Consider the following 25943-nt stretch of genomic DNA (forward strand, 5'->3'; position numbering starts at 1 on the left):
GGCTCTGCATAATTGCCTGGGCTCGGGACCCGTGTGACGTTACACATATAACCGAAGTACACACACAGCCATAATGAGGGAATACAATGGGATAGGTATGTGTACATGCATATATGATTTGTTTTGATCAGATTCATATCTTTATTTTTCCATTATATTTTATTATAAGTAATTTAAAATACTGAAGAAGTTCAGAAAAATAAACCAACTTGAAATAAGTTATACGCTCAATGCAAACAACACTATTCTCCGGCAAAGCACAATATGAAAAGTAAAATAATGCATATAACAGCCGGCATAAATTAAGTTACTGTAAATTATTTTTAGATACTTTATTACAAGTAACCAAAAATACTGTACAAGTTCAGAAAAATAAACCAATATTATGCACTCCGGCAACACACAATATGAAAAGTAAAATAATTTACAGTATATAACAGCTGGCATAAACTAAGTTATTGTAATACAGTACAGTTAAAAATAAAAGTTAAACAGATGTGTACAGTACCGTCCTATAGATCTTGTGACTAACACACCAAAAATAAAAAAATAAATAAAAAAAGATTATGGAAGTATGCACAGTATTCGGCCTATTGAGCTGATAACAACTGAAAAAATTGTCATAAGACTGACAACCATTTGCATCCTTGAAGGCTCATCATGTGCTGAGGATTCCCTTTGTCACAAAATGATGCACTAAAAAACGGGATGCCGTGCAATGAAACGATTTATGCAATTATCCAATATGTGAATAACTGGAGTCGTTTTTGTGCCCGATGAGATCCAGATATCAAGAAAACATTTTTACTAAATGATTTCTGTAAAAGTGTACTAGTAAACTAAAACCTATAAATAATGTATTTACACATATGAGTATTGATTTACATGTATTCACAGGGATCTAACAGTTAAATAAATCTCAGCAGCCATGTACAAGTGGTCTGCTTATTAATCTGCTAATACGTACTTTGTAGTAATGGGATGACCAATTGTAAAGGTTAAAGTAACGCAATGGGATGATTGTTTAATTATTTCTCATTACGTGTCTATATATAGTAATATATAGTAACAGCGGGTGCCGCCAACCTCTCCTAGCAGGGACTTTTCAGGATCCCTGGACTGAGAAGTTTCCCCACAGCTGCCAGGCAGGGACTTTCCAGGATCTCTGGGCTGAGGAGTTTCCCATCAGCATCTGCCTGTCCCTCACCAACTGTCAGGCAGGGTATTTCCAGCCATGTGCGGATTGTCTATAAAAGGGGCTGTGAGCAGGACCTCAGGGTTAGCATGGAGAAGAAGGACATGTTACAAGAATCTGGATTTTTGAACTGGTTATTTTCTTCAATTTATTTGTGTGAGAATAAAGCAACTTATTCTCACACAAATAAAGCAACTCTGTTTTGTGTCCTTCTTGACATCACTACAATATATATATATATATATATATATATATATATATATATATATATATATATATATATATATATATATATATATATATATATATCAACATCTTGTGGTTGTAGGACTAAATTACAGGTTAAAGGAGAAGTCAGGTAAGACACAAGACCCAAGACCCTATTCACAAAGCCTTAACATAATAGTTATTTAAAGTCTATTTTTAATGGGTGAAATAACGTTTTAGGGTCATGGAAATAATTATTTCTGAATAGGCCCCAAAAAGCCTAAACATGGAAGAAAATGTTGTCAAACAATTTAATAAGATTCTGGTGGGATGTTGTCGCTAAAAGGAAAGCTAATCTTTATGTTTTCTTCCTAGTATTCTTAAGTTTACCTTTCCAGTGTGTATATTCTATTTCTAGATAATTTCCGATTGAATATTCATATAATATTAATTATGTTAACTATACCTCTCTGAGATTTGCCATGTTTTTACTATGGTTTTTTTTTTACACTTTGCTACGATTTTACTTTGATAAGGTGTTATAAAGGTAAACAGGCCAGACCGAGGTGGATGAAGCTATTATAAAAATGACCACTAAATGTGCAGTAGGAGCAAAATGAAATGCAGTTTAACCAATACTTGACCTTACAATTCATAGTGAAACATGTGGCCAGAAAAGATATCAAGGTTGTCATTATCAGATTATGAAGATATGATCCTAACTTGCTGCCATCTCATGCAGGCACTTCTATTTTTACTGTAATTCAAGTGGCAAATAATGCAGGGTTGAAACAACCTCCATTGTTTTCAAATAAAAACATGCACAGAACCTAGAAAAAGAACAGGGTTGATTTCTTCAAGTTCAACTGAGCTCAGATTTTCAAATACTATTTTAATTACACAAGTTTGCCAGGGCAGAAAAGTGGCACTAGGGAGTATTTTTTTTATTATTATTATTGTTTGTCCCTTGTCAAATACAGTAACGCATACTTAACATACACAGAGTAGACGTGTTATGAAACAGTACAGAAAAACGACTTATATTGGACCATATTCAGGGCTGTCACTACTGACTGAGTTTATAGTGGGTAAATCCAACTCAAGTCAAAACATTATAAGCCGCTCCGAAAAATGACAAGAAGAATGATGGAGATTTTTTATATTATTTGCTTAGCTGTTAAGAAGATCAAAATCCAAGTGACATTGCTAATCCCAGTTTTTAGAAATAGATTTAGTGTCAGGTTTTTTTTTTTTTTTTTTTTTTTTTTATTATTATTGTGTACTGGCATGGAGGAACGCATACTGTATGGCAGGAATAAAATAATGTATTTAATAAACTAAATAAGTAAACCTTGTGGGTTACAGTCAGTTGAAATACTGTATTGGTAGCTTTATAATAAGCAATGGTAGCCAGCTGTATTCCAAGCCATAAGGTTTTGTAAATGAAAATACTGATAAGGATTTACATTACATTTTACAGGACCAGAGCAGTGTGTATAACATGGAATGCAGGGCTGTCATTTAGTAACACTAAGTCCTATTTACTAGGCTTTAACTCATGAGTTATTTACATGAGGCACCTCAACTGTTATCCTTTTACTACCAATGCAGAATAACAGGGATACGTGTTCTTCATTTTCATCATAACAATAATACCTGCCAACTGGTACAGTCATCATTTGTTAAAAGTTAAAAGAAGGACAATCACAATTATTTTGCATTGGTAGTAAATGGATAGCATTTGGTATGCCAAGCACTTATTGGAAATCTTAATTTAAGTTACCCATTTTTCAAGAGGGGATGGTTATTTATTCAGGGATACCCAGATATTTAATAAGTAGGGGATCTGAGTGGGGGTAAAAGTGGCAACAAAAGCCCCATCCTAGTCGTTGTGTTTCAGGGCTGGTGTCCAGATACTTTTTGCAGGGCAGTGCATATCAACATGTATGTGTCAGGTTAACTAGTAGTTCCAGAACCGCTAGCATTTTAACCTGGAATCTAACTTTTCATAAAGAATGGATTAAGCTGTCTTGGCAGGAAGTTCAAAAGAATGGTAAAAATATGTCTAATCTCTCTCACACTCTTATGAATATGAACACACAAATTCTCTAATGACAAAAACCTATTCTCTTTAATGGAGTCAGTAGGTCAGTATGGCAGGGGGGGGTCTGTTTTGCTAAATGCTTTGGCAATCCCAATATAAAAGCTTTAGAATCTAATAATATTCCCCTTAAGCTCAATAAGGTTTTCATCTGATCACAGCAGATGAAAGGTATATACAGGGTCTGTTTTAAGGGTATGGTAAGGACAGTGTTGAAAATAATTCTAAATCAGTGTTCACCTAGTGATTTATTACATTCTGTATTCCATGGAAAGTAATGTAACAACTCTGTTCCTTAGTCCAGGCATAACAATATGGATCACCTCAGCCATTCAAGTTCCAAATGATCATTAGACATCTCGTAGATGGCCCTCTAAAGGACCACCTGGACCTCTAGAACCTTTGGAATATTATATATATATATATATATATATATATATATATATATATATATATATATATATATATATATATATATATATACACTTTCTGTGGGGTTTATAGTATAATAGGTCATTATCTGTATGTTCTTGACCTTACTCGTGGTCACTTATGTAGCAGGTGATGACAGCTGCAACATTATTGCCCAATCAGGGAGCTATGCTATACAGTCAGCACTCAGATATCCGTTACCCAGATACACATCAGTCACGTTTTACTGCCCATGTATTAAGAATAAAATAAATCCTGTTTTCTGACTCCATCACCAGTTTTGTGATACAAAGCCCATCTCTTCAATGTTACAATGTACTTTATCCATCACAGTCCATTTTTTTTCCCCTCACATGCCAAATCAGTGTCTTGATTGTGAAATTGTACGTTGCTTCCTCCAATTTCACATGACGAAAATGCAGTAAAAACAAATCAATAAACCATATTAGATACTGTGATGCATTGATTTTAAATTTGTGATCTTTAGTTGCTTTTGTGTATTTTCATTTGCAAGTGAACTGTGACGTTATTGACTTATCGAGCACTATATTCTGCAATTTTGAATACTGACTTTGAACACTGTTTTAATTTGGGAAACTGTTGTTGTTTTTTTTTTAATCTTTTGCTAAATTGCATTGTCTTTTACATTTTACACAGTTCTGTGCATGGATAACATTTTGATTTCATTTTACTGTTGGGTCGTTAATGGTGAATTTTACATACTGCTACAATACGTACTATATTTAAAAGTATGAGCCGTATTACAGTCCACGTGTCCACAGACGTCTCTTTTGGCAGGTGATATTTTCAGAATCATGACATTCTGAAATAAAATACTTCTTCTGTTGAAAATATAGTACTGTATCAACAAAACCAACTACAGTATATCTAAATGAAAGTCTACATATTTTAAAACACAGTCTTTCAGCTATGTACTTTTGACATAATATCTTTTTTTGTGTTCCCTTAAAAAACTGACAAGGGTTGGAACGGGCTGAAATTAAATAATCATATATGCGTCACACACCATCACTAATGTCCAAATTTTATAGGGTCGGATATGTGAGTGCTGACTGTATATAGTTCTATATATTCATTTTCAGTTGTGTTCCATCCATTTGCATTAAGTGGTATTGCCATCTTTCTGCAATATTCATTAACGATTTAAACTTTTTTTGGTTAAATACTAGCATTTTTCAACTGTCAAGTTATCTGAATACATGACAGATTTAGTGCAAGGTTTTCAGAATAATAAGATAAAATTAACACAATTCTATATTTTTTTAGTTTGGAGTGGATTTAAATTTCTTTCCCTGCTAATGACTTTTAAGACTAATTAATTTCTGTTATAGTTCCTGTGAGTTGGAAGCTTTTGGTTTCATATAAAAAGGAAGTCATCTGTCAGTGTCACAGCTCATGCAGGCTGGTTTCCAGGGAGAGATACGGTGTGGTGGGGGTGATTTACAGGACTCTGTAATTAAACTCTGCTGTCATTATAGCTTCTAATTGTACGAATAATGGAAACCCGAAAATTGAAATTGCAGATTATGAAAGTCAAACCATTTGTTTTCTTTTGACACATCACCTGACTGGTCCGGAAATATGGAGACATTCTGAGGCCACTTGAATTCATGAGCTTTAAAACTTTCAGGAAAGTTTGGAAAATACCATGGGGATCCATTAAAAATGTATTATTCTGAATAATTTGCTGATCACAGCATTATCAGCAATGACAAAAAAAAACAAACAAAAAAAAAAAGTGGGAAAAAGATTGGTTCTCATTCAGAAGCACATATTGATATACGTTAGCAAAGGTTCTCATTCAGAAGCACATGTTGATATAGCTTGGCATTGTTTTGGGATAAAAATCTATCTATCTGTTACAGTAAAATTCTGCCATTGACACTACAGTTAACCCTCTTTACACCGGCAGGTAAGGGCCATGGGCAAAAACGGACAATAAGCGAGGGCGACGTTATTATGAGGGTCAAAATAAATACACACAAACAACCTTCTATGTTTGCAAGAAAATCAAATGTTTGTATCTCCAGGTCATTTTAATAAAACATTAATCTTTTTTTAAAACGACAGTACTAGTTCTTAACAACAGTAGGTCTACTAGTGACATTTTATCATCTTTTTGGGTGGTGGACAGCGGGGTGGCGATATAATGGGTAAGAATAGAACTGTCTCTATTTTGGTGACATTTGTTCAGAGAGAATAGCTGGCGGTATGTGAGGGTGGCGTTATAAAGGGGGGCGGTACAACACAGGACAACTGTATTATTGTTTCCACCATTTCTGTCTAGCAAAGAAACATTGCATTGCCATTGCAGTGCCAATGAAGATCATTTTAGAGTATAGAATATTATGTGAGAAATCTGGATGAAAGAGGTAGATGCAATTTTGCCAGCTTTAAAGTAGGCTTTTCAGTGGAGAATCTGAGTACACTGAATTTGCAACTACAAGGAAATTGCTAACAGAAATTAAAGAGCAATGAATAATTACCCAAGAAAAACACTCTGGGAAAGTGCATATTAAAACTCTTTCCATAAAAGTCTGGCCAAGATGCCTGACTGTAATTGTATTATACCTCAATATAAAAATGGGATTGAGCCATTTTTTTTTTAATAGCAGATTTAGTTCTTGGGCGAGCAGGACATAAGCTTGACATCAAAGGCCATATGCAAGAGATTAAGGTCTCCTTTTAACTCTCTTAATGACTAATACTGTCTTCAGCATTGGGTTTGCAGCCTTTATAAAAAGTAGGACGCCATACTCAGAGCACTGCAGTCTTACATAAGGTTCGCTTATGAAAGTGGTACAAGGCAAATTTTGTAGTAAGTATACTATACACCACAATAAAATGAATGGATATGTGGCTTCTGAAATACATACAGGCCTAATTCACAAAGCATTTTCACAAGTAACATACCATGGGTCCCAGTACAATACCAAATTCATATATATATATATATATATATATATATATATATATATATATATATATAAAATCTCTCTCACACTCTCTATGAATATGTACACATCAATTGTCTAATGACAAAAGCCAGAGGATTATACATTTTTTTATTATTTTTTATTCTGTATTCTGCCTGTCAACAAGATAGCATTTAGAAATTAGAAATGAGGGGTTTTGGAAAGGAAAACAAGGCTTCCTTGCTGATATAATGTAAACTTTATTGTTAATCAAAAATATTTGTAAATATGACCAACGACGCTAAAAGACAATAACGGGCAAGGCCAGACAGAATATGTGGTAAAGTTCAAATGATCTAGCAGCGCCACTCTTCGCTGTTGTACCACTTCTCAGCCACTCAAACACATCTAAGTATTTTCAGCACTGGATCAGCACATGGGAAAATATAACCCTTTACTTTTAAGAATTAGTACGAAAATAATTTTATTAAATGTATTTATTATAATATCAACACTGGGTGTTCATTTACTGTAGTTGTTCATGTATTATATTAGTTAAGCATGAAAATAGGTTCTTCTCAGGCTGGTCACATGCACGACCCCGTCCACACTTTCATTATACCTGCCTTTCTTAGCAACAAAATCAGTAAATATCATGGATAGTGGAATATACATCTGTATGAAGCTGGGTATTGCTAATTTTAAGTGTGTATTTGGTTTGTTTAGTTCTACAGCAGTGTGTGGCTCTGCTAGTGTTTGTGTTGTTGTGATAGCATGGCAGACAACAATACTGTATTGTGTGCATCATTTGAATCCACTGAATTCCGTGGTAATTCTGCATGTTTTACATTCTCTGCTGGCTGAAGTGAAGTTAAGTTAGTCCGTTTAATTTGATTACTATACATTTATAAATGTTTCACTTCATTATAAAGCAACTGGTTAAGACAGAATATTGCTACTATACATACTGGAGTTTACAGGGCCTGTACACAGCTGTTAAAAAAAAAATAAAAAAAATAAAAAAAAAAGCTTTATCAATAACTTTCACCCTAATATCTCCAGGGAATAGTCAAAGTCCAATAAAGATATAACTCAGCACATTTTTAGTTTCTTCTTAGGACAGATTGTCTATAATTAGCCATTAATGACTTTCTTAATATATTTGGTGAAGGTTTCTTGATATATTTGATGAAGGGACTGAATCTAACTGGCTAATGCAATTATAAAAGTCAAAACTAAGTAAAATTAGCAGTATAAAGCATATACCATAATGTCTAAAAGCTTGAAGGTGATTTGTTTTGTCAGTACATCTGTTTTGCAAATCATAGAGAAAACACTGTGTAGTAAATGCTTGATTCTTCCAAATGATTAGTCATTATGAATGGAGCATAGGATTTACTATCTCATCTGAAGTTGGGATGGGGAAGTTTTCTATAGAAAACGCAGTACTGTATCATTTAAAATCAAAATGCATAGTGACTATAAAGTACTTCTTTCAAACTGCATGTAAGGCCTACATAGGGAATAGAACTCCACAACAACTAAGATCAATTGAACCACCATCACAGAGGTGAGACCGAACCGATCAGCCTCCAAGGCTGGGAAGCAACCGATATTTGCACCAAGGGGAGTCTAAAGGTAAGAAAATGAGAAGACCAAAGATAGTTAGCCAGATTTGTCCAGGTGTCCCCCTTGTCTCACGGAGTTCCTTTCAGTTGAAGGATGAAGCCAGAGCAGCTGAGCTTAAAGGTTGGTGGAGCAGCATAATAGAGGAGTAAAGCATAGTGGAGGAGGGGAGGATTGGGAAGAAAAGCAGGAAAGAGAGCAAGTGCATGACTTGGGCTTTAAATAGGGGTTTAGCAGATATTATCGGCAAGACATAATGGGGGGGCGGGAGTGGGGGAGAGCCCTCACTCATACCCCCTGAATCACAAGGAGGTTACTACAACAACAACAACAACAACAACGATAATAATAATAATAATAATAATAATAATAATAATAATAATAATAATAATAATAATAATAATAAAATAATAATCACCCAGAAATGTAAATTAGTTGCTAGGCACAATAACCACAATTTAGGCTAAATTGTGCTTCAAAGAAAGCCTTCACTGAGAACATTTGTTCAAAGATTAAATAAAAGCTCTAGCAGTCTCATAGAATAAAGCCAAAATGATGGAATGCAAAAAGGTCATAAACTGAATGGCCTTCTACCTCATAAACATAAATGTCATATGAACTGTATTTTACAGTGTGTGTGGTCTAATACAGATTCTCTTTTTTTTAAAAAAAGGGAGAAATGCATTGTGAAGAGAAGGCCACCTATTATCCAACACGGAAAGGCAGTTATTCAAAGCTGGTGACATTTCAGATCTCGCCACACCGTCTTCAAACAGTGGTGTGGAGACAGGCTCCGAGCATTCGTCCTTTTCAAATCGAGCAGACAAGATAAGGGATTGCTGTTCCTGGAGAAGCCTGACTTTCAATGATAAAGTCATATCTAAACTGTTGCGGGCTTCAGACGCCTCAGATACACTCATCTCTCAACTGTCAACAGAATAAGACTCTATCTGCTGTTTAATTTCATACGACTGGGTTATATTTTTTAGGAGAAGTGCTTGGAAGGGGTTTATCAGTCGCCATCACCCCACAGTACTTCTTTCTCAAAGTCTCTGAGCTGCATATTAAAAACTATATATATATATATATATAAAAACTATATATATATATATATATATATATATATATATATATATATATATATATATATATATATTCTATATATAATCGAAGTCATATATATAAGTCCGTGTTTCATTAATAAAGTCTGTTTTCTATAGCTTTAAATAACCTTGACAGACCATTATCTCTGGGTGATAGCTCAGTGCTTTGAGCATCTGTATAAATATGTGGATGAGAAGTCACCAGTCTTCTTATACTTTCAAGAAATACTTTATGGTGTGATGTTCTTTCGACATTTTTGATTTCCTAGATCAATATCTCCTAATATGCAGACTGTCTCTCATTTTGAGCAACCATGCCAACAAGAAGCATGTTCTTACTGTGCTTTGATCTTTGAAAAAAAAAAAAAAAGATTTGGTTGTTGTGAAAATCAAATATTCAGGCATAGGTTAAGGAAATATAGGGAACATTTCCTCAAATGATGAAATAGGGATAGGAAAAATCTCAAGGAAAATCATTTTCCCAGTCCTGGGAAAGCTTCTTCCTGCATAAGTGGTGGGGTATCCAGGAATAAAAGGTTGAATTTGGTTCTTTTTGAGAGCATTCAGAACAGAAAATAGGAAGCACTTTTTTAGACAGAGAACTGTGAAGGTCTGGAGCCAACTCCCCAGTAATGTTGTTGAGGCTGACACTCTGGGATCCTTCAAGAAGCTGCTTGATGAGATTCTGGGATCAATAAGCTACTAATAACCAAATGAGCAAGATGGGCAGAATGGCCTCCTTTCATTTGTAAACTTTCTTATTTTCTTAAATGTATTACTGTTTTTCTAATCGACCTTTATGACATTTAACTCCATTGTGCAGTATACATTGGTTCTCCATCATACCTTGAGTAAGTTTGAATTCTTTGTACACACATCCTTGCAACATCATAAACTAGACAGATGCTTTTCTGTTCAGTAGTTCAGTAAAATACTGCCCGGCTGTTAATTATAATGCTGGCATACCATAAAAAACCCAAAAAAGAAATGTTGGCAAAAAGATCTGACAAAACTGTTGTTCTGAATTTAAAAGATTACACATTAGAAAAAGAATGTGGGTGGATACAATAAAATCACCAAGAGGTCGCTGAATCTTAAAAAATGTACACCGGCAAAAACGGTACTGATTATAACATTAATTTTCCTATTTTGCTTTTTAAAGTAGCATTTAAGCCATCAATTCACACACAACATAATACACCCACAAAAATAAAACCTTTGGCTGCCCAACAGGTCTCCTTAGTGATGTCAAGGGAAGCTTGTATAGCTACTTTTTAGCTGGAAAACCTTGAAGCTCTGAACTGTCCCAAAATACATAGAGGAAGGAGAGAGATATGAGTGCTATCAGCAAGTGTGCACCTCTTCCAAAATCGATACAGGTTGGAGTAGGGTTGCTTGAGGCACAAGACAGACAAATTAGTCTATATCTTTCTTCCTGTTAAATTCCTTTGCCTAAGGAGGAGCTGTTGCAATTCTGTGATAATGTACTGATATCATGAATTAGAATTACAAACAAAATGAAAAGATCTATTCAGAGCGGATCTCTAAGGCTTTTTGATTAAGTTGCAGAAATGCTTTGTTAGTCAAAAGCACCTGGGAGTCATTTAATGTATTCTTCTTGAAGCTGTAATATACCAAGAGGTGGTTCAGTGGATTAACATGAGATAGGAAGCCTTTTTTATCGCAAGATCACTAATCCACCAACACAACTGGCATGCACCATTGTTCGCAAGCTCCCCAGATAGCTTAAAGCGTTACTCAACAGGCTGTAGGGTTTAAAACACAACACATTACTTTCCCTAGTTTCCTGATTTGTTGTATGTATTCTTGCAATATCTTTTTTGCCATAATTATGATTGTTTTGATATTTTTGTTAACGTATAACTGGTCAAAAATCAGTTTTGACATGTTATTTTCACATAACAACTGTTATGCATAATGGTCATCTCATCAAAATGTCTTCTGAATTCAAAACATCAGCACTTTCAGTCCAACCTGTTCAATCAGAGACATTTCATTGGTTCCCGACTCTTCTCCCAAAGTTCAGAATTTTGATTAGTTCATCTGTCCTACCTGATCGCTCAAGCACAGGTTTATGAATTTTATGAATTCGGTTGGCAGGGAGGGGGTTAAATTCCTCCATGCCAGAGTACATGTGAGAATGTGGCTGGAGACTTCATTAAATGATTGACGGTATGTAGGACAGGAGAAATCCTTTGTCTGGTGTTGGGAGTTTTGGTGATTGGATACACTATGTGTGTTTGTAAATGTGTGCAGGCTGTATAATTGAAGGCTAAATGCCCAGCCTAAGCACTACTGGTTTTGTTTGAACTGTTTCTTCTGTGGGTTTTGTTAATAAATGTGCAATACCACTTTAAACTACAGCTTCTTGTGTCTGAGTCTCTCTTCCTGCTGGTAACGAGTCTTGCCAGTGACACTATCTTGTCACATATGGAGGCAGATAGATTTGCTGTATTTCACCAAGGCAAGGAGGGACATCAGGAGGGGATCAAGATTCCAAGGGGGAGGACCCCTGGGGAAAGAGCTGATGCCCAAACCCAAGGGGACAAGGGCAAATCTGCAGGTGATGCTCAGCAGCCACCGGTGACACTGCCTAGGGAGCCAGAGAGGGAGACATGGGATAAAAGCTAGAGAGGGAGGAGCTGGAGCCTCTCACGATGTAGCAGGAGGAGCTACCGTCATCACAGGTTAAAGTGGAAGGAGCTTCTATCCTCAAAGGCCAGAGTAGGAATGGCTGTCTGCCTGTCAAAAGCCAGAGTAGCTATGGTCCAGGAAAGAGTAACTTATTATTATTATTATTATTATTATTATTATTATTATTATTATTATTATTATTATTATTATTATTATTATTTCTTCTATCTAAAACCCAAAGCAAATTTAAAAACTTCATCCTGATGCTTCTGAGATAACCTTCATAGGGATTACGTTATCTACATTTTGTTATTTACACAGATTTATTCGTTTCGAAAGGACCGGTTGGCATGCTGACACGGTATAGCCAAAACGTGCTCCCTGTTGTACTGGGATGGTGGGCGTGTTCTCACATGCCGAGAATTTGGGCTTCAGAATGTTTCTGTGTAGGCCAACATGTTGAAGTACGAGAGTAACCAAATCTTAAAAACTAAAAGTAAATATTTTTTAAAGTGGTTAAAACATTCATACGTTCTTTATTAGTATTCTAGTTTGTTTACATTTGTTAGCCTTGAGCTTAATCAAAGTTTAATGTAATGGAGCACTTTGCCTTTAAGAAATGAATAATTTGAACAGAGGTAGGTGACGTCACATATGATGTGGAATATGTCCATGGACTTAAAAAAAGTGTATCGCCTGTAGTTGTAGCTTACTACAAAGATAAGAAATAAAAGAAAATATATCTAAAAAGTTTTACCATCATTGAAAGAGACACTGCTTCAAACAAACCTCTCTGTGAGTAGAAAATAGTTTATTGTTTGTATGTATTAAATAAATAATGCGCATTGCTTTATTAAACATTTAACTCAAAAAAAAAAAAAAAAAAAAAAAAGAAAGTAGGCTAAAGAACAAAGTGGTCTTGTGTGTGTTTTGTTTAAGGGTGCAAAAAACACAACATATATTATGATAATAATAGGAATAATACATATACTAATATTTGATACTGTAAATCATAACATTTAAATTATTCAGTGTTTTGTGCAAATGTTCAATATATGAGGTCAGTGCAGCTTCTGGAGGCATGTAATGTATTTTTTTTTTTTTTTGCAAATATCAGGATGTTTAGAATTATTTTCTGTTTACTATTTGCTTAATAGGCAATAGCTTTCGACAAGTTAAAAGTTAACTATACAATCTGATCCTGTGAAAGTCTTGCCATGTGATTTACAGCTGGAATTGAGTAGATTTGGTTGGGCAATAGCAAACCACTCCCCCTTCTCAACCCACTTGTACTGATCAATCAATAGCTGCTTTTCGAAGGGTGAAAAGGGCTTGTTTTGGTTCCTCGAGATTTCACTTGGAATTGTTCTTGTGTTTTGTTACCGGGAATGCTTTCGCATTCTCGTTCGCTAAAAGCTAACTTTGATTTGGTCCGTCCTTAGAGGAGCCACAAGCATATTTCTAATTAAAATGATCTTCATCCATTGGGACAATATATGACTCTTTTAAAGGTAGTTTTGAATCCCCACTGAATACTGGTGGTCAGAAGTAGAGCCTTCTTTTGAAATTAGACAAACATTTTTACCATATCACATCAAAGGCTTGTTATAAACAAATGCTGTGACAGTTCTTCTGTGAAGTGTATTTTCTTCTCAGAATATGTTATATTCAAATACAAGTTCATTAAATGCCTAATTCATTAATACATGTTTGCTACATTAACCTTACTGGACAAATACAACATTTTTTATGATTTTGTGTGTGCAGTTCCTTTCTGAAAAAAAATAAAATAAAAAAAAAAATAAAATTAACTAATTTGAGTAAATAGCTTTGAAAATTAGTCTACTTAAAGAGACTATACCAACATACTATGGACATAACTCATTAACATTTGTAGTTAATAGTTAAAACCTTTCTAATATAAGCTATCTTCAAAAATAAGTGCATTTCATAGTATTTAAATTGAAAAGCAGACCACTATACTGCCAAAATAAAGATGGGATCTCAAATATATTTTTTCTGTGGATTCCCAAATCCAAATGTATAAACATTAGGCTAATATGTCATAATTATGTCGGATATTGCAAATATTTATTTGGTTAAATAACAACAAAACGCGTACACACAACATCATTGCCTAGTTTTTTTGTTCAAAATATTTTAAAAAGGTTGTGTGTCAGCTGTACTCTTGGACTCAAGGTTTAAACTATAATAAATAGCCTATTTGTGTTAGTAACTCTGTATGTTAGTGTGATGTATTAAATCTGATGACTTTGCATTGCTGTGCAGTTGATTTGTCTTGCAGTGGCAGGAATCACTTACTGGACTCAGGGTCTGAGTTGCCGTCCCCCTCAGTGCGGCTGTTGGGTGAGGTGTGCTCGTAATACTCCTCCTGAGGGAAGCCGAGAGGCAGGGGTTGGGTGGTGCTGGCACTGCTTGTGGGCTCATGGTCCCCTAGCCCACTGTCACTGCAACTCTCCTGAGAGCCATCCGGCAAGTGGAAAGTGACACGGCGCTGAGACTGCAACACAAATACAAAAACACCTCAGTTTTCAGTCGTCTAAAAAGGTCCACTAATGACTTGACTCTTTTCTTTGGATAATTTTGTGACACTAATCTGGGATGTCACAGGTGCCAGATCAACTTTCCCTCGCATATTTTAATGTCACACATTAATCCTGGCTTGAACACCCTCTGCCATTCAATCTTGTATATCTCTCAAGCAGAGACTTTCATAGGGTAGATTTGGATAATGATTTAGTGATCTGCAACAACGGGTCTAAGTTGAGACCTCCAAAATGTGCATCCTGAGACACTTAAAATCCAGACTTCTAGATGTGAAAGAATGAATTTGATGACATAGCCCTATCTTTTAAAAGTATTTGTAAATGTTAAAAAGTCGACTAAAAGTTTAAATAGTTTTCTGAAAACAGCAATTTTCAGTATGGTGCAGCTAATCCAAAACCGTGTTCATCAAAAAATACTTTTCAGAAAGATATCTGTATAATTACAGGAATTCTAATGGCTGGTTTCACAGACACAAATAAGCACTGAACTTAGACCACCTTACCTAATTTTCCATTAGGTAATAATAATAATAATAATAATAATAATAATAATAATAATAATAATAATAATAATAATAATAATAATGTTTATATAGTGTCTTTCACAGTCACTGGTGTGCATGTAACAGCATTATAGCGTATAATGTTAACTTGATTGTTTTTCAATTAAAAAAATAATAATAATCTATGCAATGCACTTTCCAGTTGTTTGTTAATTCCTGAGTGATTAATTTGGGAAACAGTTGATTGACTGATTAGGGAAACCTGCTTTAAACATGTGTATGCCTTCTCTTAATCACATACCTTCCACATGTCAAAATAGTGGAGTGTGAGCAAAGATTATTTTTAAAGACTTTAATTGGTCTCAATGTGCATCTGGAGAAATAATCAAGATCTCGTTAAAGCACACCTCCTGATCTGAGCTCAGGTCCTTTCACTTATTTAGTGCTTTTTGCTGCAAGAAATGCCTTGGGCAGTTATTCAGCACTGAAGATGTTGCAATGTGCTTCAGAAGGAAGGTCATCTTTTTTGAATGCAGCTTTCCTCTAGAGAAATCAAACCAAACCTAATTTTACAAAAAAAATCTCAATCAATCTCTCTCTCTCTCTCTCTCTCTCTCTCTCTCTCTCTCTCTCTCTCTCTCTCTCTCTCTCTCAAACATGACTGATCAAAGCATTTTTGTTCAAACCTTCCCCTTTTCTAAAGTAGACAACTGGGAGACAGATATTAAGAGCCCTGGTAAATAGGTTGCATTTTAAATTAAATTGTAGGCAGTTACTCTCAATTCAACTAAAAGCTAGGCATCTTTACACAGATGGTCTCTGTGCTTATTAAGGATAACAAAAGGTTCTAAATTAGATATAGACTCTTGCTGGTAAACCTTTACCTACACCTAATGAATCCAAGAAAGAAAATACATCCATCTAGCTAGTGAAACGCTTCCTAGCCTTATCTAGACAATTAAAATTAAAAGTGCAAAATCAATGAATAAAAGAGCCAGTACACACATTATATGCAATATTGAATTAACACTTATTTGTTTAATTAGCAGATGTCTTTATCCAAGCTGACTTACAGAGACTAAGGTGTGTGAACTATGCATCAGCTGTAGTCACTTACAATATCTCACCCGAAAGACAGAGCACAACGAGCTTTAAGTGACTTGCTCAGTATCACACAGTGAGTCAGCCAGGATTTGAACCAGGGACCTCATGGTTACAAGCCCTTTTCTTTAACCACTGGACGATGCAGCCCCAAAAGTCAAAAGTCAATTTTTACAACCTTTTTATTGTCTCGTGGCTACCTTTTTAGCTCATTGTTTTTCACAGTCCACCCTGCTCTCCTCGGCTGAACAATATGGTTCTGTGCACTATGATGTATTTCATAGGATTTCTGCCCATCCCGATGCATACCTTTAACAGTTATTCAGTTTCAGTTTTTACCGAAGACCCACTTCTTCAGTGTTGCCTACTGCTGTATATGTCGATTGCTATTTTGTAAAGAGCTTGAGATGGTGAACATTGTATTTAAAAATATGCTGTATGGTATACCATTATAAAAGTCTCAAACTATGAACTGTTTTTCTGTAACAATTATAGTTGTATCAACCACCCAAGCACTGGTGACATCTTAATATACTATCTTAAACACATCTCTAGATTGCTTTATGGTTGCTATAGAAACTCTTTGTAGTTTGAGGTTCAGGGATATAGTTTAACCTCCAAAACAAGCTTTTATTCCCTTTTCATTGTTTTTTTTTTTTTTTTTTTTTTGGTTTAAAGACTGAATGGTGATGGTACCTTCACAAAAAACTCTTGATTTTTAACATTAACACATTTCATAGTTGATCATTTTCTATGATATATATATATATATATATATATATATATATATATATATATATATATATATATATATATATATATATATATGAGTGATTGGGATAAAACCACACCATCTGTGGCTGCTATAGTTGACATAAAATACCAGTATTTTGGCACTATACTGTCACAGAAGACCCATGAATCCAGTGATGCAATACAAAAACATCCAATGGGGGGCACTGTTGAATAAACTATTGTTTGAGCTTTATCTTCACAAGGTGATACTATGCTAAATAAGTTAACTTAAGCATAATTCTATTGCATCATTAGGCTCCATGCAGCTTTTGCTTGGTCAGTACTGAATTCCAGCACCCATTCCATTGTGCCTGCTATCCTCTGTACTGTATTTAAATATTGTTTTGCAGTGTAACCTTAACTTTAACAGTGAAGGTGGTTTGTCATGTTTTGCGTGTACTCCTGCACTAATGATTTTTGAAGTGTAGGTTGTTTGTCTGCCTTTGTTTTGGGTTTAAAAAGTACTACTACGATGACTACTACTACTACGACTACTACTATATAATAATAATAATAATAATAATAATAATAATAATAATAATAATAATATTCCCATTATGCTCTGAGTCACTTGCTAGTATCAAGTCCATAATATAAAACCTCACCCAAACCCTGGGTACATTTTTATATTTCACTGTACCTTAGTGTTAAAAACCAAGTACATTTATAAAGTGTGCTTAAATAAAATGTGTACCTCAAAGCAGAGCACTGTTCAAGAGCCAACTAATTTATATAGCGTGGTTTCACCATAAGTAAACATTTAATAGGGTCACCTCAAGAAAATAAAGTCTGACAAGTATTGAGAACAAAAAAGATAAACTAGCGAAACAGTAAGGGGCTTATTGAGTATGGTCTTGTGCTAATGATATGTGAGAAATAGATTCAAACCTTGGCTATTAAACCTGAGATCCATTTTATTTTATGGTAATGTTTACAGTAAAATGGTTATAGTAAATTTATAGTAAATTCTGAAACAGGGTCAGCATGCCTGGTGCATCACAGTATTAAATTCCCCAATTGTAACCTCTAATCTCCTTTTGGAAGATACAGTAACAAGATATAACAAAGAGAATAACAAGTCAACAGTAGGGAAAATGGCCAACCCTTCACAGTATGGCATTTCTAACGTCATAGAGAAACATTTTTATTTGAAGCAAATGTACGACTGAAAAGTGTGTTTGTAACAAGTCTTGTTTAGAGGCACCTGTATACATATATATTATATTATTAGAATATATAATATATATTATATTATATATATGACACTGTCGAACACTACCACAATAAGGTATATCAGCTATTTTTACTCAGTGCTGGTGCAGTACTGCACAGATGGGTACAGATGTACTGTAGAAACAATAAATAACTCATGAGGCACACTTTAACAAGAAACTTGGTGATATCTTACTTGCTTAACAAGGTTCCTAAAGCAAGAATACATTTGGCCTCAGGAAGCTTGTTGAGCAAGCATAACCTTGCCAGATTTTCAACATCAAGAACATGTGTTGCCTGTTTTACCCCACACAGACTGCTTACTTACTAAATATCTTGATCTCCCTGATTACATAACTCTTCACATCTCATATTTATACAAGTGATTTTAATGAGCTAGCCATCTTACAAAAGCAGCGGTGACACAAAATGTTATTCTTTTACTATGAATGATGAATGACAGGGGGTGATCCATTAACCCCATTCAGATGTCTTCAAAAACTTTAAGCAGTTCTTATACTAAGTGCTGACATGCTGCAAGAGGAAAGCAAAAAACATGAATATACTGTATTCATTGCTAATTCAGCAAAGGGGGTATAAAAGTAACACTTATGACTGCTGGTGTGGAAATAAAAAATCCTAACTGAATAGAAGGAAACCATGAGGTGTGTTACGACATTTGCCTTTATGTTACCTTAATGATTAAACTTTATTAGAGATGATAATATAATCAGTTAATGTAATGACCCAAGCCTATTACAAAGTTGTATTATTATTATTATTATTATTATTATTATTATTATTATTATTATTATTATTATAAATATGTACAGGCCAATTATTTTACTCCAGATAATTTGACCTATTTATAATGACAAACTACATTCCCTCACTGCAGCAATTCCCCACAACAGAAAGGAATGATCAGTGGTTATCCTCTGATCCCACGACCAAGCCAATTGATTATTTATACCAAGGAACTAGCGATCTGTCAGTCTCTGGAGGACAAAGGCCAGCCAATCGGTGTTCGCTTCAGCTCACCTGGTGCCTAGCCAGTTGTAAACAATAACCCAGAGGAGCACCAGAGCCAGTGTGATGTTCCCTCTGGAATTCCCAGTGAAGATCAGCGACTTCTGTACTTCTTTGATTGTATGACTCACCCTGCAGCCCACATGCCCATGCTTTCACCAGGTGAGCCACTCTCGGAACAATGTAATATAATGTTGTTGATCATTGTTTGCTGCTTCTACCTGGCAAGCTTCCTTGCTCTGTATTGAATGTTAGATTTACCATACATTAATATTGCTGGTATTTTCCCAATGGGATGATTTACTGACCACATTATTAACATCAATAAAAATACAGATTTACAAGCAATAATGTACTTGCAGGAATTATATTAAATTAGCAATGGGCTAGGGGATGGTTTCCCAAACTTTTAAGGCATAATTTGTCAAATTGTCTGTAAAACAGAACCAGTTATACCCCAAGAAAAGACCATTGTTTATGTACTGCATTAAATAATCTGCTCCACCTATATTTGTTGATGTGGAAATTCAGGAAATGCTGTTCAATTCTTAAGCAAGTGTATAAAAATAAACAAGTACATCATTAACATATACTCTTTTGAAAATCTCAAAGGGACTGTTACAGCTTTGTAAGAATGCTCTGTCTGTGTCTTTGCGTGTAACAGATAAAGTCATTATTGTTCTCTGTCAGAAAAAAAAAAAAAAAAAAAACCTTGGCAAAAACACAAGGAAATCACTGCCAAAAACATGTATCTGCTAACACAGTGCATCAGTTCATTAAATGAATATGTAAGGACTCAACCAAATCCTTTATAAGTAGTACTTTAAAATGAACCAAAAAACAAATACCTAATCCTTAACGGCTCTTTGAATATGATGTAGTTTATAAAAATACATTTTATATTAAAATTACAAGTCTACATTAACAACTCTTCCTTTACAAAACTTTAACTTGTCCCTATTTTAATGACGACGTATTCAAAGCCTGGTTTGATGAGTTGATCAAAATGTATTTGATATTTCTAATATGCTTTGACTATTTATATTAAGATTTTGCAGTTTGCAGATATGATTGTGTTTTGAAACAATCTCTAATCCTGGATGTATTAAAAGAATAGGAAAGGTCTTAACCAATTTACCTAAAATACATTGTTCTGTTCCTGCAAGGGATTGCAGTTAGTCATAGTGAGATCCTTTTTATAAAAGACCTAATCCACAGTTAATGGGTAAATCAAAACACAGCATTCTTCACGTGACACTTATTTTACTCCAGAGGTACAGATACGCCTTAGCAAAAGATCTCCAATGGCAATGCAGAGGTACAACTTTGTTTCTCTTTGGTTAGAAGCTCTCCTCATACTCACTTGCAAATTTCTTGTATGTGTATCTACTTGATTGAATACAATCAGACTTTAGCTGGGTACCTAAGAAACTTGCTTGAGAAACTAGTTCCCCCAAAAGTTGCACAACCAAGTTGCCAGAAACTTGCCTTACGCATTTTTTTTTTTTTTTAGCTGAAAAATCATACAATCTTGAACATCATGACAGTGCAAGTTTTTTGAGCTGTTTGCCTGAAAGTAGATTCCAACTCCTTTCTTCCCCTCCTTTTGAACAACTGCTTGAAACAGCCACTGCAAAATTCAAACCAACATGAGTTTGATCCAGGAAAGAAGTTGCACTTCCATAATACATAGCTGTGTTTCCAGGTCTCCGGATTTCAGGCAAACTACATGCTTTGTAACCAATTTAAGAAATTTAGCTTACAAACTGCTACTGGGTACTAATATGCTGCAAAGCATTGGGAAACAAGCAAACAGACACACATTAAAGAGCAGCACAGGCAGGGAGAAAAGTGTGGTGGGGGTAATCTTCTGTGTTTTCACAGGTCTTGGAAGCTCTTTCCCACATCACTCACAAAACTGCCCAGTCACTTGTAAACGCAAACAATGAAAAACAGCCTGACCATTACAAACACTGTTAGAACTCATAGGAACTAGTTAAGCAACAAGCTGGAACTTTCCTAAAAAAGACTGAAGCTTTTCTAACAAGCTTTAATTAACAGTCACTTCATAAACACAACTGTCCAAATAACATGCTATTAGAAATGCAGAGAATGCAACTTTGTTTTACAATTCAGGCTCTGAGGAAATATGTAATTGGCTTATTGGGAGTTCTTGTACTGTCAAAACAATAAAGCAATGATTTTAGAGAAAAATACTTCAGCTGTCAAAGCAATTTGAAAAACAGCCATAGAGTTTTCCTATCATTCATTTGTGCTTTTCAAAGTGTTCTGCTCTCCACATAATACGTTGTTGCTGGCTAAATATATTCTATTGTTGTTTTGTGTTCTAATTTTAAGTGCTGTATCCCCTGGCTTGTAGGGGATTTATTAAAATCATAGCATATGCATTATATACAAATATAGTTACTTGAATAACCCTGTCCTCGAGAATAATGTCAAAGTTAGTACACACACAGTGCACCATCAGAATACGTTTTCTGAAAAGTGTGTTTACATGATATATCAGTTGTCAGTTTTCTAATACTGTTGGAATATTCTAGGTGGTGTTTTCCGAAATGTTTTGGTAGAACTATGTTTACATGCCTTTTGATATCAGAATTAGTTTTTGGAAAACTATATATTCCGAAAAATATCTGAATTCTTATGTTCATGTAAAGACACTGAATAATGGCAGTGTACAGAGGTCTCCAGCTTCTAAATGACTACTCTTTATTGTAACTGCCCACTACTTACTGGTCAGAACACTGTCAAACTAAACTGTTCTGTGGTGTTTTGCAGGAGGTAAAACTTATTGTAAACATATTGGATTGATTGAAATTGGAATTTTGTAGATAACTGCTTAGTCCTTTTTTTATAGTTCTTTACATGCACATTTAGAAGGGGCCAATATATATGACTGAAATTATATTGGGTCAAAATTAATGGTGGGCTACGACAAAAATGTCGACTAATGACCATTAAAAATGATTCATTAAATGACCTCTTTAATGTTGCCATGCTTGAATGCCAACAAGTTAGTAGTGTGTGCTACTTAACTATCCTTAATCCAATTCTAATTGTATAGAACTGCAGACAGACTGACACAATAAATACATTTAAAAAAAAAATGTTGGTTTGTCAAGCATAATTCATAATATAGAGACCCTTACTGCTTGACTACCAGCTACTATAGTGAATGTCCTGAAGATATTGGATTGTTATCCCAAGCAGTGCTTCACTAAATTGTCCTTCCATGTCTGCCTGATGACCTCTCGCTACATTCAACCATTGATATACCCAGGGACTTGGAGCAATGGACAGTGAGTGCTTCTGTTTTTAGACATTGTAGAAACTGGCACATATACACAATCCATTATTAGGGTGAACATGAGACAGTACCGTTCTCAGGACTGGGTTCACTTTATACTAGCCAGTCTGGTGTGATGCAAAGCTTTAATCAAATATTAGTCAGTAGAGGCAGAAATAAGAATGAAAATGTAAAAATATATCAGATACAGGTTACTTCAAAATATAATATATATATATATATATATATATATATATATATATATATATATATATATATATATATATATATATATATATATATATAAAATCTATATATAAATAAAAAAAAATAACTTAAGAAATGCGATCAAGCTAGTCCCAAAGCTAAACAGGATGAACTATTAAGACAAGGATTTAAGCTCTTTTAAAAAATGGGTAAGTGGACAGCTTAAAAAGAAACTAACTCATATAGAAATGATTAGACATTCTGTCTGTGCTGAGGTTGATGTTAACTTTGGTTAGACAGCACAAGTGGAACTGAGTAAAAGTTAGTTAGCGGGGGTTATTCTCAGAGCTGTGTTAATATGGTCTTATTTTCATCTCCGCACAAGACATATTTTCCCAAGTGTCATTTCTTTAGATTCCTAAAGAAGTTTCCCCTTGTTTTAAGACTGCATTAACATTTCCCTCATGGTTATTTAATTTGTGTAAGTGTGATTAGATTTGACTGTTAAAATGAACCACATTGTCTATGTTTAAGGGGATTTGCATCTATCTTTAATAGATGATGGTTGTACTTGTCTTTAAGCCTACTGTAACCATCCTCTTGTGTTCATGTTTAGTAAAAATGCATGTGTAAATATTATTAAATGTTTTAACAACAAGATTGTTTTTAATCTTGGTGCAGTTTACTTCTCTTCTGGGTAAACTATTTTAATGTGTATTTATTTAAACTGTAGTACAATCTCATTGGGATGACACATCTTGTTCGCAGGATAAACTCGATGATAGGCACACAGAAAGAATCTATCATTTTTTACATTCATATACTGGACACAATGTATTTTGTAAAATCTTATTTTCCAAAAGGTATATTGGACCGCAAGTAATGCGTAATACTGTGCCTATAATATTAATTGTAGTTTACAGTACTTCATTAAAAAAAAAAAAAAAGTTACAGTGATAATTATTTTATTATGGGTTAAATAAATAATATTTTACTTGATATATCTAGGTAAGAAAGGAAGTGTTAACACAAGATACAAGCTTATTATAAATACATACATTCCCTGATGAAATTCAACATCATATGAAGGCAAAATCATCACTGGTTTTCTTCACTTTGTTCCTAAAAAAGCTTTTTAATAAGCTTTGTTTAAAATTGTACATGTATTTTGTTAGTTGTGTAAAGATCAAACAATGTCGGTTTTAAGAGGTAGCAACTGGGACGATGCAGAAATTAACCCTTAGCGGTCCATTAATTCATTGCTTGTCAGGCGGTCAGGTCCAATTTATTTTCACATGCGCTGTTTATTTTACATGCGCTGTTTTAAAGATTTTTTTTTTTTTTTTCAGAGTAAAACAGGTTTAAAAGTCACTGAATTACAAAAGCACACTCGGTACTGTATATCTCCAGCCCACCCCTTGTTTGCTGTATTTTCCACATACCTCTTTATAGACATGCATACTGATAAATCCTCTCTTGATCACTCATTTTATCACCAAACTCCTCGATAATGCAATCAAGTCATTATTTTATTACTATATATCTCAAAAAGCTCTGCAAATCCCCTTGATATTCTTTGAGCGATGGATGCAGAAGCAGCTATCTCCTTTATGTCTATGTTACCTCTGTGGTGCAAGGGGTTATCAGATACTTTTAGTGAAGTTCAGAGAAAAAAATCTGCAGTTTTTCCGAGAACTCTCGGAAATACTGAGCAGCAGGCCAGAGATAAACCCACCACGGATCTTGGATTCTATGGGACCTACGGCGATCTCCAGCCCGGAAAATAGCAATGGGGAATGCACTGAATACACCGACACTTTTGACAATGCTGATGGGTCAGTCATGAATGGTAAGTATTTCTTCATCGTACAGCTTTCATTAAAACAATAGAACTTGCATTATTTTACGTGTCTGTGTGTGTGTGTGTGTGTGTGTGTGTGTGTGTATATATATATATATATATATATATATATATATATATATATATATATATATATACACACACACACACACATTTTAGATTGTAGCTAAGATTGTAAATCTCAATATTCATAAATAATACATAGAACGTTGCATATTCAGTCACCATTAATATAATAATCTGTATTGTGAATAATGTAACGTACTTGTTTGCTGCATTTACACATGATCCAACACGATCGCTTTCCACAGTAACCGCCTGCACTGTCAACACACGCCTTTATCGTATCTTATGCAATAAGTACAGTACCAATAATGTTGCAAAAAATAAGATGACCATATTTACGTTTGCAAAATTTCCAGCTCAATCTCTTATGTGACTTCCCGGGAATGCAGTGTTTACGTCACTGTTTACACTCCCGACAAGCACTTCGCCGCAATTTAGGCTTCCTTTTCAGCCACAGATGTTAACGCACTTAGGCCCCCTAAACCCTCAACTGTGAACGGAAATTTGAGGCGGCCCAGAGATGGCCCAAGGAAGGCTCAGTAAGTGTGAACAGGGTCAAAAATACAGTACTTCCGTAGTATCTAAGGCCCTGTTCCCACTATGCCTTTAAAGTGTATTAGTTGCATTTAGACTGGTTTAAAAGTGCTAAATACGGTTAGCATCTGCACTACGCAACGTTTAATACCACACTCGAGAACCAGACTCGAGACCACCTCGGGAGGCAGTCTTGAGTCCGTTTCTAAAATAGATCGCATCAGGTGGAGTGGTTTGTCAGAAGTGTGGACGCTGTAATGCTGAGTGCAACAGGACAAGAAGCCCTGTACAGTTGTTTATGTTTAGAATGGGGTCTCCCCCTCCGCCCGTGTTATTTTGTGTTTCTTATTGTATTATTTATGTTTAAAAATGACGATGAAAGCCTTGTGTTTTGTTTATTATGATTTATTTCTTATGTGTAATTGTATAAATGACGGTGAAAGCCGTGTGTTTTGTTATTGTTTTGATGGCGTAGTCGAGGGTTTTTGTTTTGTAGTGTGGATGGG

General features: G+C 34.8%; 1 protein-coding gene across 1 annotated transcript in view; it reads right to left on the minus strand.

Moving 5' to 3' along the window:
• LOC121318706 (protocadherin-11 X-linked-like) overlaps window positions 1–25943 on the minus strand; it is a 315082-nt gene that overhangs the window by 116373 nt on the left and 172766 nt on the right. Inside the window, exon 4 of the mRNA XM_041255664.1 lies at window positions 14578–14776. Within this exon, the coding sequence (XP_041111598.1) occupies window positions 14578–14776 (199 nt within the window). The remainder of the gene's footprint in view (window positions 1–14577; window positions 14777–25943) is intronic.

This window comes from Polyodon spathula, chromosome 7 (genome assembly GCF_017654505.1).
Source record: "Polyodon spathula isolate WHYD16114869_AA chromosome 7, ASM1765450v1, whole genome shotgun sequence".
Lineage (NCBI taxonomy): Eukaryota > Metazoa > Chordata > Actinopteri > Acipenseriformes > Polyodontidae > Polyodon > Polyodon spathula.